The sequence below is a fragment of the Otolemur garnettii genome, unplaced genomic scaffold, assembly GCF_000181295.1.
Source record: "Otolemur garnettii isolate 467f Iridium unplaced genomic scaffold, OtoGar3 scaffold00257, whole genome shotgun sequence".
In the NCBI taxonomy this organism is placed as follows: domain Eukaryota; kingdom Metazoa; phylum Chordata; class Mammalia; order Primates; family Galagidae; genus Otolemur; species Otolemur garnettii.
In genome coordinates, this window is record NW_003852652.1 from 1,019,129 (window position 1) to 1,043,509 (window position 24,381).

The window sequence follows — 24,381 nt, forward strand, 5'->3', positions numbered from 1 at the left end:
TTTTTTTTTTTTTTTTGAGATAGAGTCTCACTATATCGGCCTTAATAGAGTGCCATACTCACACTTATGGGCTTAAGTGATTCTCTTGCATCAGCCTCCCAAGTAGCTGGGACTACAGGTGCCTGCCACAATGCCTGGCTATTTGTTGTTGTTGTTGTTATAGCTGTCATTGTTATTTGGCAGGCCTGGGCTGGGTTCGAACTCCCCAGTCCTGGTGTATGTGGCTGGCACCCTACCTGCTGAGCTACGGTCGCCGAGCCTCTTATTTCAAAATATTAAGGGGTTACAAATAGATTGTACACTTAAATGCAACACCTAAGACTATTGAATCTCTGGAAGAAAGTATAGGAGCAAACCCTTGCAAATGAATAACAAAATATTTCTTAGGTATAACACCAAAGGCATAATCCAAGCAGGAAGAAAACCAAACTGCCCTACTTAAAATTTAAAGCTCCTGCTCTTCAAAAGACACTGTTAGAAGAACAAAAAGAAAAATCACAGAGTGGAAGGAATATTTGCAAAACACTGAAAAGGACTTGTATCCAGAAAAAGAACTCTCAAAACTCAGTATGAAGAAAAATGAACAATCTAGTGAAAAAATGGGCAAAACATGTGAACAGACATTTCACCAAAGAAGGGCTATGGATAGCAAATAATTACATGAAAAGATATTCCACATTATTTGTCACTAGGGAAATAGAAACCAAAGCCACAATCAGACATCATTACACTTGCATTAGAATGGCTTACAGAAACAGCAGAAAAGGGAGTGGACTGGAGGGGCAGCACCAAATACTGGTGCCGATGCACACTGACTGGAGCCCTCACACCCTGTCCGGAGAATGCAAAATGGTACAGCCATCTTGGAAAACAGTGTGTCAGCTTCTTATGAAGTTAAACAGTTACCATGTGATCTAGCAATTGTGCTGCTACTACTTATTTACCCAAAAGAAACAAAAACTTATATAAAAACCAGTACACAAATGTTTATAGCTACTTCTTAGTTGTCAAAAGGTGGCAACCACCTAAACATCCTTCAGCTGGGGAAGGGATAAGCAGTGATACATCCATAGATTGTGAGCCCCTGAGCAGTCCCCAGGAGTGAACTCATGACACAGGTACAACACTCTCAAATACATCATGTTGCATGACAGAAGTCAGTGAAAGACTCAAAAGGGTACCTGTGCTCCATTTATGAGACATTATGGAAAAGGAAAAATAATAGGGATAGAGAATAAGTGGTTGCCAGGATCTGGGGCTGGAGAAGGGAGGAACTACAAAGGGGCGTGAGGGGATTTTCTGGAATGACAGAACTGGTTTGTATCTAGGTCACAGTAGTGGTTACATGACTGTATACATCTGTCAAAACCCATTAAACTATACACCTAAAAGTGATGACTTCTATTGGATGCAAATTTTATCTTAATAAGGCTGATCCTATAAAAGATAGTAGGAATGGTGTTTAAAATATCCAACAATAAAATTTTCAATAATTGGCTCAGCGCCCATAGCTCAGTGAGTAGGGTGCTGGCCACATACACCGAGGCTGGCAGGTTTGGACCTGCAACAAAAAATAGCCGAGTGTTGTGTTGGGCATCTGTAGTCCCAGCTACTCTGGAAGCTGAGGCAAGAGAATAGCATAAACCCAAGAGTTTGAGGTTGCTGTGAGCTGTGACGTCATAGTGCTCTACTGAGGGCGACATAATGAGACTCTGTCTCTCAAAAAAAATTTTTTTTTCAGTAATTAAGATTATTTCACCAGGAGTTTATAAAATGGGAATAGGCTACAAATTTCACACAGAGCACGATGCCAATTGTGTAGATACACGAATAGCAGAATGTGAACACCTCTGAATAGAGCTTAACAACTGTTACGACTGTGTGCTTTCATTTTCTTCCCATTTCTCTGCATTATACAAATTCTCATGGTGAGTACACTGTTAGCCAAAACAACCACAGAAACTAAAAGGTGGTGAACAGAAAAAGTGGCTGTTTCTGCTTATTTGCCCTTTCACCTAACTTGAGTTGAAAGGGAAGGCTAAGATGTATTTTTCAAGTGAATCTGAAACAGAATCTAAAAAACTGCTACTGCACAGTCCATTGGGAATTTGCTATCAGATCACTTTTCACAGAGTGGAATTTTGTACACAGAAATATCTTTTGGGGAGCTATGTACAAGTTTCTAACGAGGAAATGCTCAGGATGACCTGTAACAGGTGGGTCCCCCACACTAAGTCATGATTCCCAGTGACTAGTGGGAAGTCCTGGGGATGCCAGTAGGACAGGGGGGTGCAGACTGCACTGAACCGCGGCCTCACCAGCCCTCACACACCTCCCTGGCCCCTTCTGGCTGAAAACCATGTTTAACATAGTAAGTAAAAGGCTCCTTGGGGGAGTAGGGGCTGCCAGAGTTCTGCAGCCTGGTCTCTTGGGGGACCTATAACTACCCCTGTACATCTTGTTTCTGACTTTAATGAGACATGTAATAGCAAGAGGAGATAGCTTCTCTAAGTAGATTTTAAAGTTCTATACTGTAACCCTAAGGTTTAAGCTTCAAAAGTTCAGCAGATTAGTCAAGAACTCCAATAAAACTCACCATTTTGAGCAAACATTTAAAGGTCTAATGTGCTCTTTTAAATAGTAGGACAGAGACTTGGAACAACACCTCTATTTACCTGAGCCGTCAGTCATCCTCCTTTTGGCCCAGCTCTGTGAGTGCTATCTAACCAGCACCAGCAACAGCACCACCTGCCCAGCAGTACTCTCAGAACAGCCAGCAGAGGAGAATCGCACCTCTCATGCTGGCTGAGCGTGAGGCAGGGTTTTTTTTTTGCAGTTTTTGGCCAGGGCTGGGTTTGAACCCGCTGCCCTCTCCTTTGAGCCACAGGTGCTGCCTGGGAGGCAGGGTTTTAAAGACATTTTAGCCAAGCTTAAATGACATACAGAATAGTTTTCCTTTATGAATCAACCAAGAAACATACCTTGAATTCCTCATTTGGAGAGTACCTAGCACTATCCATCAACTCTGAGCATAGTAACTCTAAAAAGGAGAGGACTCACACTTTACATTTGCTTCCTGAAAACAGGATGCAATCAACTGCACTTAAAATATTTGCTCAGTACATAACATGTATGTAAAACAGAAACCCCGAAGGGCAGCGGTCACTTGATTTTTATCAAATGACTTTATCTCATGAAAGTCTAGGTTGGTAATTGTTTTTGATCTAGAACAGCTCCCCAAAATACTCACCTTTGGAAAGAATCCTTCATTTCTTCTACAGTTTGGATAAGTTTCACCCACTGCAGAGAGGTGTAGTTCATGAGCTTTTGGAGCCAGCCAGCATCCCATGTATCTGACTTTACAACTCTGCAGCTCCAAGCCTCAGTTTCCTCTCTACAGATGGGAAATAATGATCTCTATGCCTTACTGTGTATTTATAAGGCTAGGTAATACAGGATACCCCCAGACAATGTCTAGCATACAACATAAATCCAATAAATGGTCATTTCTTTTGTTATTTAGGTCATTTTGTTATCTGGGATGGAGTCCAGTACTTAACTCTTATTTTATCTTAGATATTTAAATGTGTAACTAAGAAAAATGATACTGTTTTGTACAGCACACAACATTCTATGGTCTTAAGTTTTGCTACTTCCTCCTTGGAAAACAGTAAATTCCTGTGGGCACCCTATCTTTTACACCCTCACCGCTAGTGCTGGCACCTACCCCCTGAGTGAGTCCACTAAGTACCTGACAGCCTCCTGAGGCCTAGAGCTCAGACTCAACAACTCAGAACTGTTTTTGGATAGACAGACTTTGCCACACTGTACCTAACTCTTTACTGTAGTTGCCTGCCACCCCGGAGCCATGGCTCCTGGTATACTCTGTCTTGCTCTGAGGGTTTAACGCAGACCCTTCCCAGGGCATGAACTTTGTACTTTCATTCATTATGGGACTTTATTAAAGTAATTGAGCAAGCAAATTGGCAGATTCAACAGGTTCAGCATCTGATATCCTGACCTACATCCTGCTGATACTAACAGGATCAAATGCTGAAAACAAACCAGGTAAAAAGGATCCATTAAATTTCCACCTTGCACTGTCACAAGTCTCACTCGATAAATTTTCTCAAGTTCTCTGATTCAATTAAAAGTTGTTAAGACATCTTTCTCTCTCTCTTTTTTAGCAGCACTGACAAAGAAGTACAAAATTTACATATTTTTTTTTTAGCTCAAATCTTGTGGCAGTGACAGTTTTACTGTCAATGGGAGGAAAAAAAATCCTATTTTAATTATAGTATTATAAATTCAAAACCCTAGATAACTTATAGAAAGTTTTCACTTGAAATGATAAAATTTATAAAAAGAGCTAATCTACTAATGCAGTCTATCATTAGGTATTTCAATTTTAATATTTTTAGGATTATGCTAATACAAGAAAAAAAGAAAAGTTTATCCCTGCAAAGTAATAGGTAAAGTCAAAAATTTTAAAAGAGGGTGGTGCCTGTGGCTCAAAGGAGTAGGGTGCCGGCCCCATATGCCAGAGGTGGCAGGTTCAAACCCAGCCCCGGACAAAAAAAAAAAACTGCAAAAAAAAAAAAATTTAAAAGAGACCATGAGTGAAGGACAGGCATACAAGAGGGAAAGCCCCGCCCCCTTCTGAACCACACTCAGCATGACCCGAATACATTCTCACGTTTGGTTCGGTATTTAACACTTGTTGACAGTGATAACAAGGTATCATGTTGAAGACCAAGGATGCTAAGGATTAAAGCTTCTTCAATACTTAATTTAGGGACAGGAGGAGACACAGGTGAAGGGAGATGCCCAGATGCAAGGAGACACTAATATATATAATCAAAGCTTCAACAAGTATTTTAAAGTTTTCTGTTAAAAATCAAGCTTTAGCACAATGTATAAAAAGCATATGCAACATTTTTGCTGCTTCAGTGATTTCGTTAGTAGTCAGATCTGGCCCACATACAAAAAAGGAATTAATTAAAAAATGGTGAACCCTTAGCTTAGGTATGAGTCAAGCTGCATTACTTGACTGCGACCTTCCTTTGGTCTGGTGGTTAGTCTGCGAAGCGGGGCACCTGGCGCAATGTGCAGCAAAGGGTAATGATAATCACATTGAGGTCCATGTTTTTAAGAATGTAACCCTGGGTAAAAGCACTGGCTTTCTTATAGGGTGAAATTAAGGGCTCCATGACCTTGGGCAAGTCACACAGCCCCTGGACCTTTGTTTTCTTAATTGTAAATGGACAATAATGATGATCTCACAGCTTTAAATGAAAGAACTTCCATCAAGCACTGTGCTGTCCTGGACCCTTTAGAGAGCATTCAGCAAGCAGTGGCTACAACTATCACCATGTGACTGCTGCCCAATCACGCCAGGGCCAGCGCCCCTCAGCAGCAGGGAATGGCCTTTCACCCACACTCATGGGCAGGAAGCCTGTTCTGGTCTCCTGCTCTGGCCCTGTGGGGTATGTGTCCTAAGGGCCAGAGGGCTCTAGGTTGAGTTAGGCCATGGACCCCTGTGGTGTGTCCACGGGGTAGAAAGGATACAGAATTGAGCTCAGAAAGGCCTGAGTTTACCTTTCAACTCTGCTTCTCACTGGCCACACAGACCTGCACACGTTCTTGCCCTCTGAACTCAAGGCATCTGCTTCATGAAAATAAGGATAAGTCTCCAGCTCAGAACTACTGTGAAAACTAAATGAAACAAGCAGAGGACAGACTCCTACTACAGTGTCTAGCATGTCGTGGGCTCTCAACATGTGTTAACTTCCTATTTCCTTTGCTTCTTATATAATTCTGCTTATGAGAAGAATTGAGGTTTTGCTGGGAACAGTGAAAACTCGGCTACTTAAAATTACATGTAGGAGTAGGCCTCTGTGCAAATTTAAACGCACATTTTAAATACTGAATCTTTAAACACATTAGGAAAATCTCTAAACCACGGAAGAGAGAGATTACTAAAATAGACTAACCATATTTAACAAGGAGACTCCCTCACCCCCACCCTACCCCACGCCTTATGCTACCCAAGCCAGAGCTTTTTAGGATTTCTCAAATTAAATTGAATTGATCCTAAAAATATCTGATCTGGTGGAAGCTGACACGGGAGTTGCCACCAAGTGGAGTCTTCCTGTGATTTCTCCCCCAAAATAGAAGTTTCTGGAGCATTTAAAGAGTACACAACCCTGGAACTTCAGCAAGATACAACACAAACCTGCTGGAGAAAGCTCTTCCTTCATTCTTTTTAATTTCTTGGCCTTTTTCCTTCTTTCTGAGAGGGATTCTGCACAGGAATCTATCTGCTCAAGCTCAGTGTCAGAAATCTTCCCGGATGCTCTGTCCTCCAAGCCAGCTTCTTCTAGGGTAGGACTCAAATTTCTTTTTCCTACTGTGCTGGTAGCTGTAAAACTGAAACGCAAAGTAGAACAACATGAAAGGTGTTGAGAGAGACAGGAAGATTAGTCTATAAAAACATTTTAATACTTTTCATTCCATTAACACTTGACTAGCAATCATCAACATGGGCAGCAGCTGTCTCTATATAAAAATTAAAGGCCTTATTATGAACTAGAGTCTAAAAGTTTACCTATGAAAACTCATTCAGAAGGAAGTTCTAAATTATGCTTGTATATAGATATATGCAAATATAAATTGTTTTAGTGCTTAACAACAAATGTGTCAAGAAAATTCCTGGTCTCTATTTTGATAAAGCTATTGTAACAGTAGAATAGAATAGCAAAGCTACTATAATAAAATAATAGCTTGGATTGCATTTCATTAGAAGACAGCAGCATCAACTTCATGACGGCCTGCTGGACGAGCAGCAGAGCTACAGAGTCCGTGAGCCAGTCGGCTCTCACACTGCTCAAAAGTTGAACACAGTTATGAGCATACCCACCTTCATGTAATTTTCTTTTCCAGAAATGTGACTTGTTAAAAATTTATAGTTAAACCTGGCTTCATTTTAAAAGCTTTATGGGATTTGGTATACTGAATTAAATCACGTTATGTGTCCTGATTTTTCCTTGAGAAAACAGGTTCCCTGAAATATAACCGGATAAAAACGGAGTCCACACAGCCAGTGAATCGTTTTTCCTCTGAATCGGTCTTACATATTTTTCACAATAGTCCCCACATTATGAAAGGCATAAAGAAATTCAAGGCATTCCATTTAAGGGAGTCATTCACACACAGAGAGGGGGTGGGGGAAGGGGTAAGAGAGAGGGAAAAAGAGAATGAGAACAGACACACTCCTCTCAGCCTGTCCTAGAAGTGAAATTTATTAAAAAGAAAGCAGAAGACAGACTGTAGCCCTCACATCTTCTTAAGACCCACGGGCTGGCCTTCCATATGTCCTCTTTTTTGCATCTATTATAGAGCTTTCTAAAACATCTTTTTATTTATTTCTATTTCAGATTAATATGAAAGTACAAACAATTAGGTTACATTGTTTGTCTTTGTTAGGTAAAGTCCAAGTTGTAGTTGAGTCCTTCAGCTAGGAGGTGTACCACACACCCCTACATTGTGCCCACTAGGTGAAAGCTCACCAATACCCTGCCCCTTCCCCCTCCCCTCACTTGAATGTAATTGTGTTTTCCTCTTGTGTCTAGTTGTTCATCTACCGGTTTCATACTACTATTTAGATACTTTCCTAAGGAGAATGTTCTTCCACTCCATTCAGTTTTTTTGCTCAGAGGATTTTTAGATTGGCAAAAATAAGCAGAAGCTCAATAATACACTTCATTATTAAGAGTGGTGAAATGGCCCTGTCACACACTGCTGGTGACAATGCAACACGGCAAAACTTAGTCTTACGAGCCGAGTGTGGCAACAGCTAACAAAAACGAAAGAAGTATTTATTCTTTTGAGCCAGCAATCTCACTTACAGGGATTTAGAAGGTACTTCCAACTATGCAAAAATGCATTATGTATAAGTTATTCATTATAGCATTATTTGTAGTTGCAAAACACTACAAAGTTCCTAATTGTCTAAGCATAGAAAATTGGTTAAATACACTGTGGTACAAAGAATGATGAAGTACCCAACTGTTGCAAAAAAAAAAAAGAAAGAAAATCTCAATGCATTGAAAATGATTATGAAACGAATCAATGACATAGTATCAATGATGACTATGAAGTGATTATGAAATGATTTAATGATATAGTATCAATGATGACTATGAAATGATTCACAGTAAAAAATATGCCCAAAACAGGCTGGATGTGGTGGCTCACGCCTATAATCCCAGCAGGTGGAATGCCTGAGCTCAAGAGTTCAAGACCAGCCTGAGCAAAAGTGAGATGTCATCTCTACTAAAAACAGAAAACTAGCTGGGTGCCGTGGTGGGCACCCATAGTCCCAGTTACTTGGGAGGCTGAGGCAGGAGGATCTCTTGAGCCAAGAGTTTTGAGTTTGCTGTGAGTTATGACACCATAGCACCCTATTGAGGGCAACAAAGTGAGACTGTCTCACAAAAAAGAAAACAGAAATATTTTGTCCTCATCCCTTTTTAATTATGAAATCACAATTTTCTTAATATTGAGTTGTAAGAGTTTTTTATATTATCCTAGATTCAACTACTTTATTAGATATGTTTTGCAATGTTTTTCCTTAGTCTGTGACTTCTCTTTAGAGTTTTATTTTGTATCTTTTGACAAAATGAGCATTTAATTCTGATTAAGTCGAATTTATTAATATTTATTTTGTAATGCCTCATGATTTTGTTGTCGTATCTAAGAAATCTTTGCCTAACCCAAAATTGTCTTGCATTTTCTAGCAGTGTTATAGTTTTAGTTCTTCACTTTAGGCCTATGAGTTATTTCAAGTTCATTTTGTATATAGTGTAATGTAAGAATAGAAGTTCGTCTTTCTTAACACACCCCCTATTATTTCAGTAAATGTTATTGACAACACTGCCCTTTGCCTACTGGATTAAAAGTACCTTTGTCAGGAATTTTTAGTTTTTCTAAATTCCCAATAGTCATTAACTTCACAATTTGGGAATAAGAATCAAAATGCCCAAATCATAAATTATTCTGTATTTTTTCACAGTACTTTATTGCTATTTCTGAATAATACATTATCATAAATAGTGAATCACTTTTCAGTGATAGAGTTGTATTAAAAGTTTCAAGGGGCTCGGCGCCTGTGGCTCAAGTGGCTAAGGCGCCAGCCACATACACCTAAGGTGGCAGGTTTGAATCCAGCCTGGCCCGCCAAACAATGACGGCTGCAACCAAAAAATAGCCGGCATTGTGGTGGGCACCTGTGGTCCCAGCTACTTGGGAGGTTGAGGCAGGAGACTCGCTTGAGCCCAGGAGTTGGAGGTTGCTGTGAGCTGTGATGCCACAGCACTCTACCCAGGGGGACAGCTTGAGGCTCTGTCTCCAAAAAAAAAAAAGTTTTAAGGGTCAGTTCTGTGAAGTAAGATACAATGATATATACATAGGTTACTATTATGAACCAATATATTGTTAAAAAAATCATACATTTCAATGACATACAAAAATACTACTCAATAAAGACATTTGGTACTAGAAAACATTAAAAGAATACATTAGCACTGAATAGGTACCAAATAAATACCATTTAAAAATTAAAAGATATCACAAATATTTAAAAGTTATTTTTCCTATATTTATGTTAAAAAATAAGTTATTCTTAAATGATCTTTTAAAACACACAGGCATTAACTGTTAGTATTTGTTTTGTTAAAAATATCTCAAACATGGGAGAGCTTTTGTGTGTTATGTTGATGTTGGTAAATTAGTAAGAGTGTGCCCAAAGCAAATTAAAGTTGGGCTTTAAACTATATAGTGCTTCACATAATAAGCTCATTTTCTTTTTCAGGGATGAAAATACTTTTTCTGCTTGCCGTCTCTTTGCTGTCAAAATTGATATTGCTTTTCCTAATTCAGATTTTACATCAGCTGATTTCATGATGGAGTATTCTACAACAATATGTATAGTTTCTCTTTACATTTCTTCTATAAAATATTTAAAGAATTGTAGCCTGCATCAAATATTCAAACAATGAAAAAAACCCCTGAACATGACTGGATTCTAAGAAGATAAGGTAACATTTGGATAACCCAGCAAGGTTAATAGCACCTCACAAAATCATGTTTCAAAATTACCAACTTTAGGACTGCTTCCAAAACTTACCTCTTGAGTTTTCTAAAGTGTACTAATGTGCATAAATAATAGTTTTTTTTATAGATAAGAAGACTTACTGTTAGCAACTGATGGGACCACGGTCACATATTTGTAACATAGCAACAGCACCAGGCAAGACTGGTTGACTTGACTGTGACCCCATTCTTGCCGACATGTTCCTGTCCTGGTCCTGAAAATGTTGACCTTAACTTTTGACTTCACATGATTCCTTCACATGACCTTAACCATGACTTCTTGCTTCTGACCTGATGCCAGTGAATTACTTTAAACTAGTAATGCTAATATCGACTGCTAAAACTTTAGTTCTCATAGAATTTTTCCTTTTTCCTGACTTCTCAACTGATTTTCCTCATGATTTCGAATATCACACACATATCCCTAGAGATGCAGGAAGGAATTCCCACGTGGAAACACTACTGGAAACCCACTACTCACACACGTGCGGCTGTGCTTCTGGAGACTACTCTGTTGTGCTGTGCACCTGTCTCTCTTTGTGCTAGCACCACACTGCCTTTATTACCACAGGTTCAGGAAGTCTTACAGACAGGGAGAGTAAGTCTATTAGTTGGCTGGAAGGTTCAAGCTGCTGCATAAAAAAAAACCACCTTTCATTTTAAAGGGTTGCTAGTTACAAAATTCTCTATTGTGATACTTGCAGACAACTACTGGAAGCTGAACAAGTACTGACATTTCCACACTGCTGAAAAGAAAGCTTCTCTTAAGCAGGAGTGACTTGTCTGAGGTGGTCTGGCTGCTGAGGTGAGACTGAGCTGCGCTCCAAGTCCAGCGCTCTTGGGATTGCTTTACACTCGTCCCTTCCCATCCTCCTTGGGCCAGTTCCTTACTGTATGGGCCTCAACTGAAAAGAGACCCTGACTCCCGGAGGTGTCCGGATGGCCCTCTCCCTGTAGCCTTCATCTCTCCTTCCCACTGTTTTCTTCCTCCTACTCATCTCTACCTATGCATGTTATTTATTTCCTTACTTGCTTATTTTCTTTCTACGACTAGAACCTAACTTCCTTCACAGCAGGATCTTATACTCCTTGTGTTTTCAGTAACTGGCATGAAGGTTTGTCCTTGCCCACGGTTTGTTGCATGGATGAAATAAATAAGTCAATGTCATAAGCAATAAGGCAAGTGACAAATAAGTTTACTTTGTCCTGAATTATATAGCATCAACACAGTTTATATTCCATGTGTGGGCAACTTCCCCAGTGAGGCTGGATAAAAACACATTCCCTACTAGATATAGTTAAGGGAATGAAAGAATGCCCACTCACCGTCAAACAACACAGAAAAATGAACTGGAAAAATTGGAGTAAGCAGAAGCTGGCAAGTGCCTTTTTATTACATCCACAAACTCTCATGCTGAATTCACATTCCATGAGCACATTTTGGGTCATATTCTGGGTGGAGGAGGGGAGGGTGTTAGAAAGCAAATGCTCAGTTCAGAGATAAGCAATCTCTAAGATTAGCTAGACAAACTAGGATTCCTACTTCGAATAAAGAATTTGAGTTAGAAAACAAAAACAACATTAAATAAGGCCTGTATGACAGCTGCCCAGTGATAAAGGACACCTCTCGTGGGGTGAGTGCACATGCATCTGCGTGTATATGTGGGAGAGAGAGGACGTGGATGTGCTGTGTCTGTGCTCAGTCCTATGCATAAGGCTTTTTTGTGATATGAGCCTAAGTAAAACAGAAATTGGCTCGTGATTACAAAGAATTAATGGCATTCAGTTAGAAATACTTTTTATAAGAACCTTACTTGAGTATTTAAAAAATCCCCTAGTGTTGACTCAATTTAATTCAAAACAGAAAAGATTAATTGGTGACAAACATGAAAGACATTACTTTAATACAGCTAATTGTTAAACTAAAAATACTCAACATACAATTAGTTGGAACTGAATTCAGAACACAAGATTTTCAGAGGCTAAGGTGAAGTTTACTTTTGCACTAAAATTTAACTTTGATTTTGATGAACAGATAGATGTACTTCTTATGTGTGTAATACGATCAAGGCTATAGGAGGAAAAACAAAACATCATCCTCATATACCAAAAATCAACCATTTCAGAAAGTAAACTACTGAAAAAAATTTCCAGGAAGTTAAACATGACAGATTGAACACACCTATAAGGTCAAGAGAGCAGGATAGTCGGCATCAGAGAATGGGGCACTTAGGAAAGCAGGGACTGGGGTACTGGGAACTGTGCACAGAGGAGGAAGCAGAGATCTGCATGTCCTACAAAAGGCTGCCAAGTATCAACAAAAACCAGGCCCTGGATTCCTAAAACCAGGAGGTGGTAAGGGCTAGGGCTATGTCAACAGAAAAAAAGGCTGTATCAGAATGTCCACCCTATGCCTGGGAAGCCAGGGGACAGCATTCCCCCCAGGCCAGTAGGAGCTAGACAGGAGGTCCAAACTCAGAGCCACCAAGAGTAGCAGTGGAGAGCAGGAGTGAGGCCGTATGAAGTAAGGGGGGAAGCAGCTGTCTTCCACATACAAAGAAGCGAGGCTGCCAGCTGCCTTCTGCCAGTCTGTACCCACAGCACCAGCAGCCAGGCCTATACCCACTGAGGTGTGAACAGGAAATCAGTCTCTTGAGAGCCTGACCAGTGCAATAAGGCAAGAGAAAGAGAAAATTCGTATGGTCCATTGCTGAGGAAGAAATACAATTGCTTTATTTGCAGATACCGTTGTCTAAACAAAAAATACCAGATAGAAATGGTAAGTGAATTTAGTAGAGTCCAAGGATACAAGGTTAAATACAGAAATCAGTTGTATTTCTTTATATAAGCAATGAATGACTGGAAGTTGAACTTTAAAAATATACGACTTACAATAGTGTCTAAAGGCAAAATACTTAAGACAACTCCAACAAAGCACATGCGAAATTTGTCCGCGGAAAACTATATAATACACTCATGAGAGAAATCACAGAAAGCCTAAATAAATGAAAAGACATACTACGTTTGTGGTTTGGAAGACTCATGGAGTTAAGATGTTAGCTCTCCCCCACATTATCTACAGATTCAACACAATCCCAGTCAAAGAACTGGCAAGCTTTTTGTAGAAACTGACAAACTGACTCTGGATTGACAGAATAGAGTTCAGAAATATAACCATATATACAGGGTGGACATAAAGTTTGTGTGCAATTTAAATAGCAAACTAATTTATGTCCATCCTGTATATGACCAAACCATTTTTGAAAAAGGAGTCAAGATAACTGAATAAAGAATAGTTTTTTCAAAAAATGGTGATATAATAATTGCAAAAAATCAACTTAGTGCTGGGTGCAGTGGTTCACGCCTGTAATCCTAACATTCTGGGAGTCAAAGGTGGGAAAATCACTTGAGCTCAGGAGTTCAAGACCAGCCTGAGAAAGAGCAAGTCCCCCATTTCTACTAAAGATAGAAAAAAATTAGCTGGGCGTCGTGGGAGGCACCTATAGTCCCAGCTACTCAGGAGGCTGAGGCAGGAGAATCACTTGAGCCTGGGAGTTTGAGGTTGCTATGAGCTATGATGCCTCAGCACTCTAGCCTGGGGCAATGGAGTTGAGACTCTGGTCAAAAAACAAAAACAAAGGCTCAGAGCCCACAGCACAGTAGTTACGGAGCCAGCCACATACACTGAGGCTGGTGGGTTTGATCCCAGCCTGGGCCAGTTAAACAACAATGACAACTGCAACAAAAAACAGCTGGGCATTGTGGCAGGTGCCTGTAGTTCCAGCTGCTTGGGAGGCTGAGGCAAGAGAATCGCTTAAGCCCAAGAGTTTGAGGATGTTGTGAGCTGTGACGTCATAGCACTGTACTGAGGGTGACATAGTGAGACTCTGTCTCAAAAAAAGAACCAAAATCAAAACCAAAACCTTGTACCCATGCCTTTTACCATATATACAAATTAAATTAACTGGATCATATACCTAAACATAAAGCTAAAAACTATAAAACTGAGGGAAAAAATGGGAAATCTTTGTGACCTTAGTTTAGGCATAGAATTTTTATGCAGACATAAAAAGCATAAACCATAAAGAAAATGAATTAGCCTCAGAGAAAAGGTATATATATAATTACAAAGCCAACTTCTCACTTCATCACACGATAAAGAAAAAAATATCAATAAGACCTGCCTCGACACTTGGAACTTCTCATCAAGCTTTGTTCATTTTTAAATACTAGTGGATGGCTAAGAACAGCCAAATATATGAAGAAACTTTCAAACAGAGACAAAACCCAAAACAGATCAAAACACAGACAGGAAAAAGGAACTTTCTGAGGAAACAGAGATAAAGTAGGGACAGAGGTATACTTTAAAACCATAGCCAGTCTTGCTTTCCATGTAGTGCAGGACCATAGAAATGTCCAGGTAAGTTGAAAAGGTACAAAGCAACCTTTTTCTTTCTTTTTTAAGACTGAACCTCACTTTGTAGCCCTCAATAGAGTGTTGTGGCGTCATAGCTCACAGCAACCTCTAACTCTTGGGCTCAAGTGTTTCTCTTGCCTCAGCCTCCTGAGTAGCTGGGACTACAGGTGCCCTGCCACAATGCCAGGTTAGTTTTAGAGATGGGGCCTTGCTCTAACTCAGACTGGTCTCAAACCCGTGAGCTCAGGCGATCTGCCCTCCTCAGCCCCACAAAGACAAAGCAATCTTAATGAACAATGTTGATTTTCCTGTGACCTTTAAAAATTTCTGTCAAAATGTTACAAATTCTCTTCCTCTAGGTTAAAAATAAAGAAATGGAAAAAGGGCCAAAATCATGACTTACAGTGTACTGCAATTTAAAACATTAGAAACCATTGAGAATTAGTGTTTTATTTCTCTGTAATAAATTTACATCCATATAGTGATGTAATGATTCAATAAATAAATGAGCCCAGGAGAAGAGACAAACCTCCTACTCAGGAGAATTCTAGGTAACTGACATTGATATGCTACCTCCATACCATAAATGTGAGGTGTGTATAGTTACTTCCTTTCAAATAGTACAGAATAGAAAGGAGAAAAAGGTAATTTTATGTGGAAAAATCTGATGAACACCACTATACCTAGGTGATGAAGGTTAACATCCAAAAGTGAGAAGCCATGTTGACGGCATGTACCATTGGTATGAAGAGAATAGCACTTACCTCTGTGGTCTTCCATCCACAAGCCCACAAACCCAGCCCAACCATTAGAAAAATGACAGATGAGGGTGGTGCCTGTGGCTCAGTGGGAAGGGTGCCAGCCTCATATATGAAGGGTGGTGGGTTCGAATCTGACCCCAGCCAAACTGCAACAAAATTGCAGGGTGTTGTGGCAAGCGCCTGTAGTTCCAACTACTCAGGTGGCTGAGGCAAGAGAATTGCTGAAGCCCAAGAGCTGGAGATTGCTGTGATCTGTGATGCCATATTTACTCTACTGAGGGCGACACAGTGAGACTCTGTCTCAAAAAAAAAAAAAAAAAATTATTTTTCTTAAAAATGTGGTAATGCATGGTCTTCAGACATGAGAGCCAAGGCACCTATGACTCATCTACTCCCACCTTTGGACGGCCCTTTCAAGTCTAAACAACAGGTAAGGCAACAAAATAAAGTAGATACTGGTACAATTATGAAAAGAATGTCATTCCTCTCTGCCTTATCATTAGCAAAGCAATTGAAAGCACTCCTAGCATGACTTTCCATCATTAAAAAGAAACAAGTCAGACCGAATGACTTTCTTCAGTAGGCATAGTGGGTAGGAAAATAGGTTCAAGTGTGTCAGAGGTCTCTTGCTCATTCAATTACATAAACACTAACATGAATACACAGCAATCCTCAACTTTACCTTTTTACTTCCTACAAGAGTTCCAAATGCAAAGAATTCCCAAGGATTCTATGTGGCACGGACGTACCTCAGAAGGCTTTTCTAGTGGCAGAGAAGGATCATAAATGGAAATCTGAGAAGGGAGCAGACATTTCACAAAGCACATGAATGGGATTTGGGAGAAGAGAGTTGAAGGCTTGAATCTATTATATTCTGTTATTTATTGGTTGACTCTGAGACAAAGTTCCTCAATTATAAGATAGGTTATTTCAAGGATTCAACAGGAAAATAAAACAAAACAAAAAAGTGCACATTACAGTGCCTGGCACATGACAGACGCTTTTTTCTTTTTTCTTTTTTTTTTTTGAGACAGAGTCTCACTTTGTTGCCCTCGGTAGAGTGCTGTGGCATTTTAGCTCATAGCAACCTCCAGCTCTTGGGTTTAGGCGATTCTCTTGCCTCAGCCTCCCAAGTAGCTGGGACTACAGGCGCCTGCCACAATGCCCAGCTATTTTTGTTGCATTTTGGCCAGGGCCGGGTTCGAACCCGCCACCCTCGGTATATGGGGCTGGCACCCTACTCCCTGAGCCACAGGTGCATGACAGACTCTTAATGAGTGCTTGTGCCTTCTCCATCCTTCCTTGCTGACTGGTGGGAAAAGAGGAGGGTGTATGTTTTTAGAGGTGACAATGATGTGGGTGTTTAGAGTGGTCCAAAACCTTCCCAAAGCATCAGGAAAGGAAAGAAAGAAGAAAAGTAGCTGGTGTAGAGCAGCAAGGAGAGCCTGTATAGAATGGTCCTGGTGGCTGGGTGGTAAGGTGGGAGGTGTTCCAGCAACCTCACAGTGGGCAGCTCAGCCATCAGCTAGACGGACATTTGGAACCTGTGGATCCCAGCACCACCCAAACTGCCCTACTCTACTGGAAATATACATAAGGTTTTAAAGGACATAGTTCCTCTTTTCCCCAATATTTTATTGTAAAAACTTCAAATATATGGAAAAGTGCAAAGAACTGTAAACATTCATTTGTCCACCACATTATTTTGGATTTGGGGAAAAGGGGACATAAAAGAAGAGCTCTAGAATATTTCTATCTGGCAAACCCTTGGCTTTTGCACTAACAGCAATGCAAGCTGAATCAGAGATTATAGAATGGACAAAAGTAAGGACCTCAAATCTGGAGATAATATTTACACATCGAACCACCTATCAGTACAATAACAACGTTGGTTTGGGCCACAGCAGTCATCCTTCATCATTCCACCCAGCCGCCCCCAAATAAACAGAAAGTGTCAAAATAGAACAGCCAGCCATGGCTCACATCCGTGATTCAGGACTCTGGGAGGCCAAAGCAAGAGGATCTCTTGAGCTCAGGAGCTTGAGACCAGTCTGAGCAAGAGCCAGACTCCATCGCTACTAAAAACAGGACAATTATCTGGGCATTCTGGCAGGTGTCTGTAGTCCCAGCTACTTGGGAGTCTATGGCAGGAGGCTCACTTGAACTCGGGAGTTTGAGCTTGCTGAGAGGTAGGCTGATGCCATGGCACTCTAGCCTGGGTGACAGAGTGAGACTCTGTCTCAGAAAAAAGAAGAACCACCAAAATAAAAAGTTAAGGATTTTTATATCTGGCAATAAATGATCAGGATTTACACACTTTATATTTTATTTCAGCTAACACTACTACAAATAACATAGGAATGATACTAAATTAGGGTGACCAGATTTTAACATCTGTAAGGCGAGACAACACGGGGGGGGGGGGGACAGGGGACAGGGCTGGGCAGGGCCTGACAACAATGCAAACTTTGATAAGCAGTTCTCCATAATCACTTCTCAGCAATTATTTATTACAGTTTAACATTATAAAATTAACAAAAATAATATAAAACTCATATTCTGGTGAAATAGCCATATGGTGCTGAAAACCGTATATTCCCTTCTTGTTCTCCAGCCCATTCATGCATTCTTTCCAAAAATCGGGACTTTTTTAAAAATGCCCCAGGATGGGGGACAAATTGTTGAAAAGCGGGACTGTCCCGCCAAAATCGGGACGTCTGGTCACCCTATACTAAATGCGTATGATTTGGGCAACTCAAACAAGAAATTTGTTCTGCATTTAGTTAATGGATGTGGAAAAACACCATTTTATTTCTCCATTTTCTTAGTGTGTTATGTCATTTGTAAACATTATACTATTACAAAAAATTACAGTACACATGGTAGTAAGTACTAAATAATATAACACACTGTTATAGATGACAAAGACTTAACTATGGTTAGTTAGTTAACATGAAGATATGGAAAGAAAACACTAATTTTCAAATATTACTGCCAGTAAGAAACATTAAAGTGTTCCAGCACAACAGAAGTCATACGAGTATAAGGTGATTTAAACTTAGCTTTGTGTTATTTAAAATAAAATCTTGAGATGACACACTGCCGTAAAGTGTGAGGTAAAAGCAGGCATCAGTGTCAAATCCCAAATTTCTGCACACAGAAGCTTTTAAATGGAAATGCTAAGTTTTACTGGAGATGATAACAAACTATGTTTTCAAATTTATTTTTTTTCTATTTTTCTTTTTGTTACGTTTTCAAATGTAATTTTAATAAATATAATTGCTCTGCTTTCACAGCTATGCTCTATTAATCTATAGAGTTGACACTTCATACTCTAGCTTGATTAATGCAGACCATCATCTAAAAATCAATCTGTCGGGTTTCCAGATGTGTCCATACAATAGGTGAGAGGAGAAAGGCTAGATCTAAAAGCATTTTAATAGCTAAAGTGTAAAAAAGCAGTAACTTAAATTTATGAACTTATCATGTACTTTTCTTGATAATAATTCTTAATTCTGTTTAAATTTCAAAGTAATCTAAGCCTCTCTCATCAGCATTCTATCTCCGATCATCTACTCTACTCAAATGAAATTCTACTATTAACAAAGGTGTTCCAAGTTGTCTGAATCTCTTTTTAAAAATGTTTAATATAGTAAAGTACACATAACTTAAAATTTATCACCTTAACTATTTTTAAGTATACAGTTCAGAAATGTTATGTCCATTCACACCAATCTCCAGAACTCTTTCCATCTTGTAGAACTGAAAGACATCAAATGACAGCTCCTCATCCTTCCTCTCCCTGCTCACAGCAACCACCACTCTCCTTTTTGTCTCTATGAATATGACTTAGTGGAGGGACCTCACAAATGTGGAATCATCCAGCATTTTTGCCTTTTTGTGAATGGATTATTTCACTTCACATACTGGGAAGGTGCATTCCTGTTGTAGGATGTTTTAGAATTTCCTTCTTTTTCCTGCTCTATGTATAATGCTACATTTGTTCATCCAAGTTGCTTGCATCTCTTTATGTTATGCTATATTGAAAGCTCTTCTGAAGAAAGCAACAGTGTCCTGACCTATTGGTTCTAGAGAAGTTAATGGAAGGAGATAAGTTAGACCAAGTCATCTTTCCTGGACACCTGACCTGGCAGATGGGATGGAGGAGTATTTGTTAAGGCTTTACTACATTTTGATTTTATGTTATAGGAATATTCTATGATAAAGACCAATTTAATTATTCTATTTTATTAGTACTTTATAATTCTGGGGCAGCATCTGTATCTCAGAGGAGTAGGGTGCTGGCCTCATATGCTGGAGGTGGCGGGTTTAAACCCAGCCCCAGCCAAAAACTGCCAAAAAAAAAAAAAAGGGATAAAATTCTGCATTTCACTAAATTTCACTGCAGAATTTAGTGAATTCTGCAATTCACTAAATTCTAGTTTTATTCTGGAATTTATCTGAATCCCTTGAAATGCTCCTTTCAGAGAAGGCTGATCTTTTTTTTTTTTTTCCAGCTGTGTGGCTGGTGAGGCAGAAAGCAGCTAAACAAGAGGGTGAACTCCAAGGAGGGCTGAGGTAATTCCCTCTACTACTTTTCCAGTCTGAAATTAGAACAGCTTTTTAAAAGATAATCAGACCTAGCCAAAAGCAGCAAAGAGAAGAGGAAAGTGGCTGCTCAGTAGGAAAAAACTCTAAATTAAATGCTAGAATAGAAAGATAGAAAACATGGTACCTGCCTTGAAATAAACAGAAAAGTAAATCAGTAATTCCAGTGATAAGAGCAATGTATTTAAAGTTCTGAGAAGATATAAGTTTTGAATCTAGAATTCTACATCCAGCAATATTATCAACTATGAAGGTGAAACAGAGACTTTTTAACTGGGTTTATTCATCATTCACTACACTTGAAAAAAAAAGAAAAATATCATTCCAGGAAAAGAAAATTACTTCCTTTAAAAAAAAATCCGCACAAAAAGGGCTAGGATAGTTAGAAGATTCTCCTTTGGGCAGCAAAGTTTTAATGACATAGGAAAACATCTTCTTTTCTTTGGATCCCATTTATGCAACTTTTTTTTTAACGCAGTGTGGCATTTACATAATCATCCACAATCACACACTGCAAACTGGTCATCATCCCTTGTAATCAACTTCTAAAGAAAGCATAAAAGGGCCAGGCAGGGTGGCTCACACCTGTAATCCTAGAACTCTGAGGCTGAGGTGGGTGGATTACTTGAACTCACAAGTTCAAGACCAGCCTGAACAAGAGGGAGACCCCCATCTCTACTAAAAACAGAAAAACTGAGGCAAGAAGATCACCTAGAGTTGGAGGTTGCTGTGAGCTAAGATGCCATGGCACTCTACCCAGGGCAACAACTTGAGGCTCTGTCTCAGAAAGAAAAAAAAAAAAAAAAGTAAAGAAAGCACAGTAGCATAGATATAAAAAAGCAGTAAATATAAATCACTTTAAAAAGTAATAAAAGGGCAGAAAAAGATGGAAGACAGTATATATAAGGTAAACTCCTAATCTTTTGTAGTAGTGATCAAGACATATTATTCAAAGTTGACAAGTCAAGAAACAGATATTATTTAAAGATGTGATGGAAATCACTGCTAGAAAATGACAACAGTGACTGTCACTGGGGAGAGAGGAGTAAAGATTATTCCCCTCCCCCCCCCTTAATTTTCTACTCTCCTGTACTACGTGAAGTTTTAAAAATTCTGGGCATTTACAATTTCAGTGGGTTAAAAGGTGTCACAGGAGATACTTTGTGTGTTAAAACGTACATATATTTAACCCACAAGCTCTATGTTGAATTTGTCAACATTTACTCTGCCCAAATATAAGAGAGGCGTGGTGCTGTGGCTCAAAGGAGTAGGGCGCCGGCCCCATATGCCAGAGGTGCTGGGTTCAAACCCAGCCTCAGCCAAAAAAGTATGCCCAAATATAAGAGAGATTCCCAGTGGTTAGAGTAGATAATTCCTATAATCCTGTACTCTACCTCAAGGGATATACAAATTTTAGAAATGTTACCTGATTAAGACAGATGGGCTAGGTACAGTGGCTCATGCCTGTAATTCCATGAGTTTGTAAGGCTGAGGCAGGAGGATCCCTCAAGGCCAGGGATTTGAGACTAGCCTAGGCAACATACTAAGACCTGGTCCCTCCAGAAAACAGAAAAATTAGCCAAGTGTGAGGGCTCATGACTGTATTCCCAGCTACTTGGGAGGCTGAGGCAGGAGGATTGCTTGAGCCCACGAGTTTGAGTCTGCTGTGAGCTTGTGATGCCACTGTATTCCAGTCTGAGTGACAGTGCAGGACCCTGCTTCCAAAAGTTAAAAAAAGACATACATGTAAAATTCTGTTTAATGGAAAAACAAAATAGAGAAAATGAATGAAAGCAATAATGTATCAGTGCAAAATGGGATTTACAGAATATATAAAATGTAAGAGAAAAGATCACAAAGTATGGGAAGGCTATAAACAGAAATATACTGTTGTAAGATCCTCACATTGTCCATGAAGTAGAATAATTTTTACATAAAGACAGATTGTCATGCTTGGAAGATGTACATTATAATCTTAGAGCAGTGCTTGGCAAATAGAAATATAATGTGAACCAGACATATAATTAAAAATTTTCAAATAGCCACCATTAAAAAGAAAAAAAAATGTCAAATTAATTTTAATAACATTTTTATTTGACCCAAAATATCCAAACTATTATAATTTCAACATGTTATTTATCAACATGTAAAGAATGATTCATGTAGTTTTTATTCTTTGAAATCTAATGTGTAATTTATATTTACAACACATCTCATTTTGTAATGGCACAATTTCAAGTCCTCAGTGGCTAAATAAATGGCCACCACATTGGAAAGTGTAACTCTAGACCAGGGCTCAGCACATTTTTCTATGAAAGGCCAAATCATGTACATTTTGAGCCCCAGAGTGTGCAGATTAAAGTACACAAAGGAAAAGAAAGGAAAAAAGCAAAAAATAAAAATACCCAGGCAGGATTTGGCTCAAGGGATGTCGTTTGCCAATCACTACTCTGGAACAATGACTGAAAAACAACATAAAGAGGTGTAAGTAAAAAGTCGGTAGAAAAGACAAAATGGAACGCTATTATAAAATATCAGCGAACAACACATAATTCATCCAAAAGGCAGCAGAATAAGAGGAACAAAGGCACACAAAACAAACAGGATGCAAAGAAACAAACATGATGGCAGAGAGATTCAACTTTATCATCAAATAAATGTAAAAGCCAGAGACTGCCAGACTGAATAAAAAAGCAAGACTCAACTATATGCTGTTTATAAGAAACTACTTTAATTATGAAGACAACCAAGTTGCCAGTTAAAAGGCTGAACAAAAATGTACTATGTAAATACTAAGCACAAGAAAATAGAATTACCTAATTAATATCAGACAAAATTAACATCAAAAAGGTTAGGAGGAAAGATTAGTAGAAATGAAGAAGAATATACTATAATGAAAAAAGGAGTAAATCACTAAGAAGACATAACATTCTTGAATAGGCATAAACAATCAAAAGAGATTCAAATTACATGAAGCAAAAAATTAGCATAATTAAATGGAGAAATAAATAATTTTTCAACCACAGTTGGAAATTTTAAGACCCCTCTCAGTATTTGAAAAAAGTAGATTAAAAAAAAATATGGTAACAAAACAGAAGATTTGAGCTAACTTAGTCCTGAAATGATATTCATGGAATGTTCTACTCTTTCTTTTAAATGTACATGAGACATTCACCAAGACAGATAATATGCCGGGCCATAAACAAGTCTCATTAGTTATCAAAGAAGTTTAAAATAACCCTGGATTAAAGAAGGAAGTGCAACAGATACTAGAAAATATTTTATAATAGATGATAGTGAAAAGACAACATATCAATATATGTGGGATACAGCTAAGCAGACTTTAAAGGAAAATTTAAAATTTTAAATGCTTTTATTAGAAAAAGTGTAGGAAATCAATGAGTTAACATCTCATCCACCTTAAGAAGCCAGACAAAAAAATAGCAAATTGAACTCAAAATAAGCAAAAGAAATAATAAGAACAAGTGTATAATAAAGAACACACACACACAAACCAGTAAGTCAAAAATCTGTTGAGAAGATCAACAGAATGAATGAATCCCTAGGAAGGAAAAAAGAGAGGAGATACAAATCACTTACATCAAGAATTCAAAATCCTGCGCCGGGCATAGTGGCTCAGACCTGTAATCCTAGCACTCTAGGAGGTTGAGGCTGGTGGATAGCTTGAGCTCACAAGTTTGACACGAGCCTCAGCAACAGCAAGACCCTGTTTCTACTAAAAATATAAAATTGATATAAAAGGATCACTTGAGCCCAAGAGTTAGAGATTGCTGTGTGCTATGACACCATGGCACTCAGGAGAACAGATTGAGACTCTGTCTCAAAAAAAGAAAAAAAATTTCAAAATCCTACAAGTATTAAAATTATAACAAGGGAATATTTTGACCTAATAATTTTATGCTAATGAATTTGACAACTTAAACTGAAATGGAATAGTCCTTGGACAACACAAATTACTTAAACTTATACAAGAAGAAACAGAAAATCTAAATAGCCTTATAGCTATCTAAAAAATTGAGGTCATAATAAGATACCATTCCACAAAGAAACTGTATGCTCAATTGCTTCATTGGTAAATTCTACCAAAAATTTAAGAAAAATTCTACACAAATTGTGTCAGAAAACAACAGAAAAGGAAATAATCCTAACAAGATTTATGAAGTTAGCATGATCCTGGTACCAAAACTTGACAAAGATATAAAAGATAATTATAGCTTAATATGCCTCATGAAAAATACTTAAGATTAGCAATAAAATTCAGCAAAATGTTAAAAGGATAACACTTCATGACCAAGTGGGATTTCTCTCAGGCATATAAATCTGCTGAAATTTTCAAAAATCAATCAGTATAATACAAAGACTTTGAAAAGACACAGAAAAAGCATCTGAAAAGATCAAAACATCCTTTGATTCATATCCATC

General features: G+C 38.7%; 1 protein-coding gene across 4 annotated transcripts in view; it reads right to left on the minus strand.

The window, feature by feature from the left end:
* PARN (poly(A)-specific ribonuclease) overlaps window positions 1–24,381 on the minus strand; it is a 169,680-nt gene that overhangs the window by 3,106 nt on the left and 142,193 nt on the right. For 3 of the 4 annotated variants that reach the window (XM_023508549.1, XM_003802729.3, XM_023508552.1), the window contains one exon: window positions 6,236–6,429. In XM_023508549.1, coding sequence (XP_023364317.1) covers window positions 6,236–6,429 — 194 coding nt within the window. Of the gene's footprint in view, window positions 1–3,250; window positions 3,395–6,235; window positions 6,430–24,381 lie in introns of all 4 variants that reach the window. The other variant, XR_002771253.1, reaches the window with a different exon arrangement.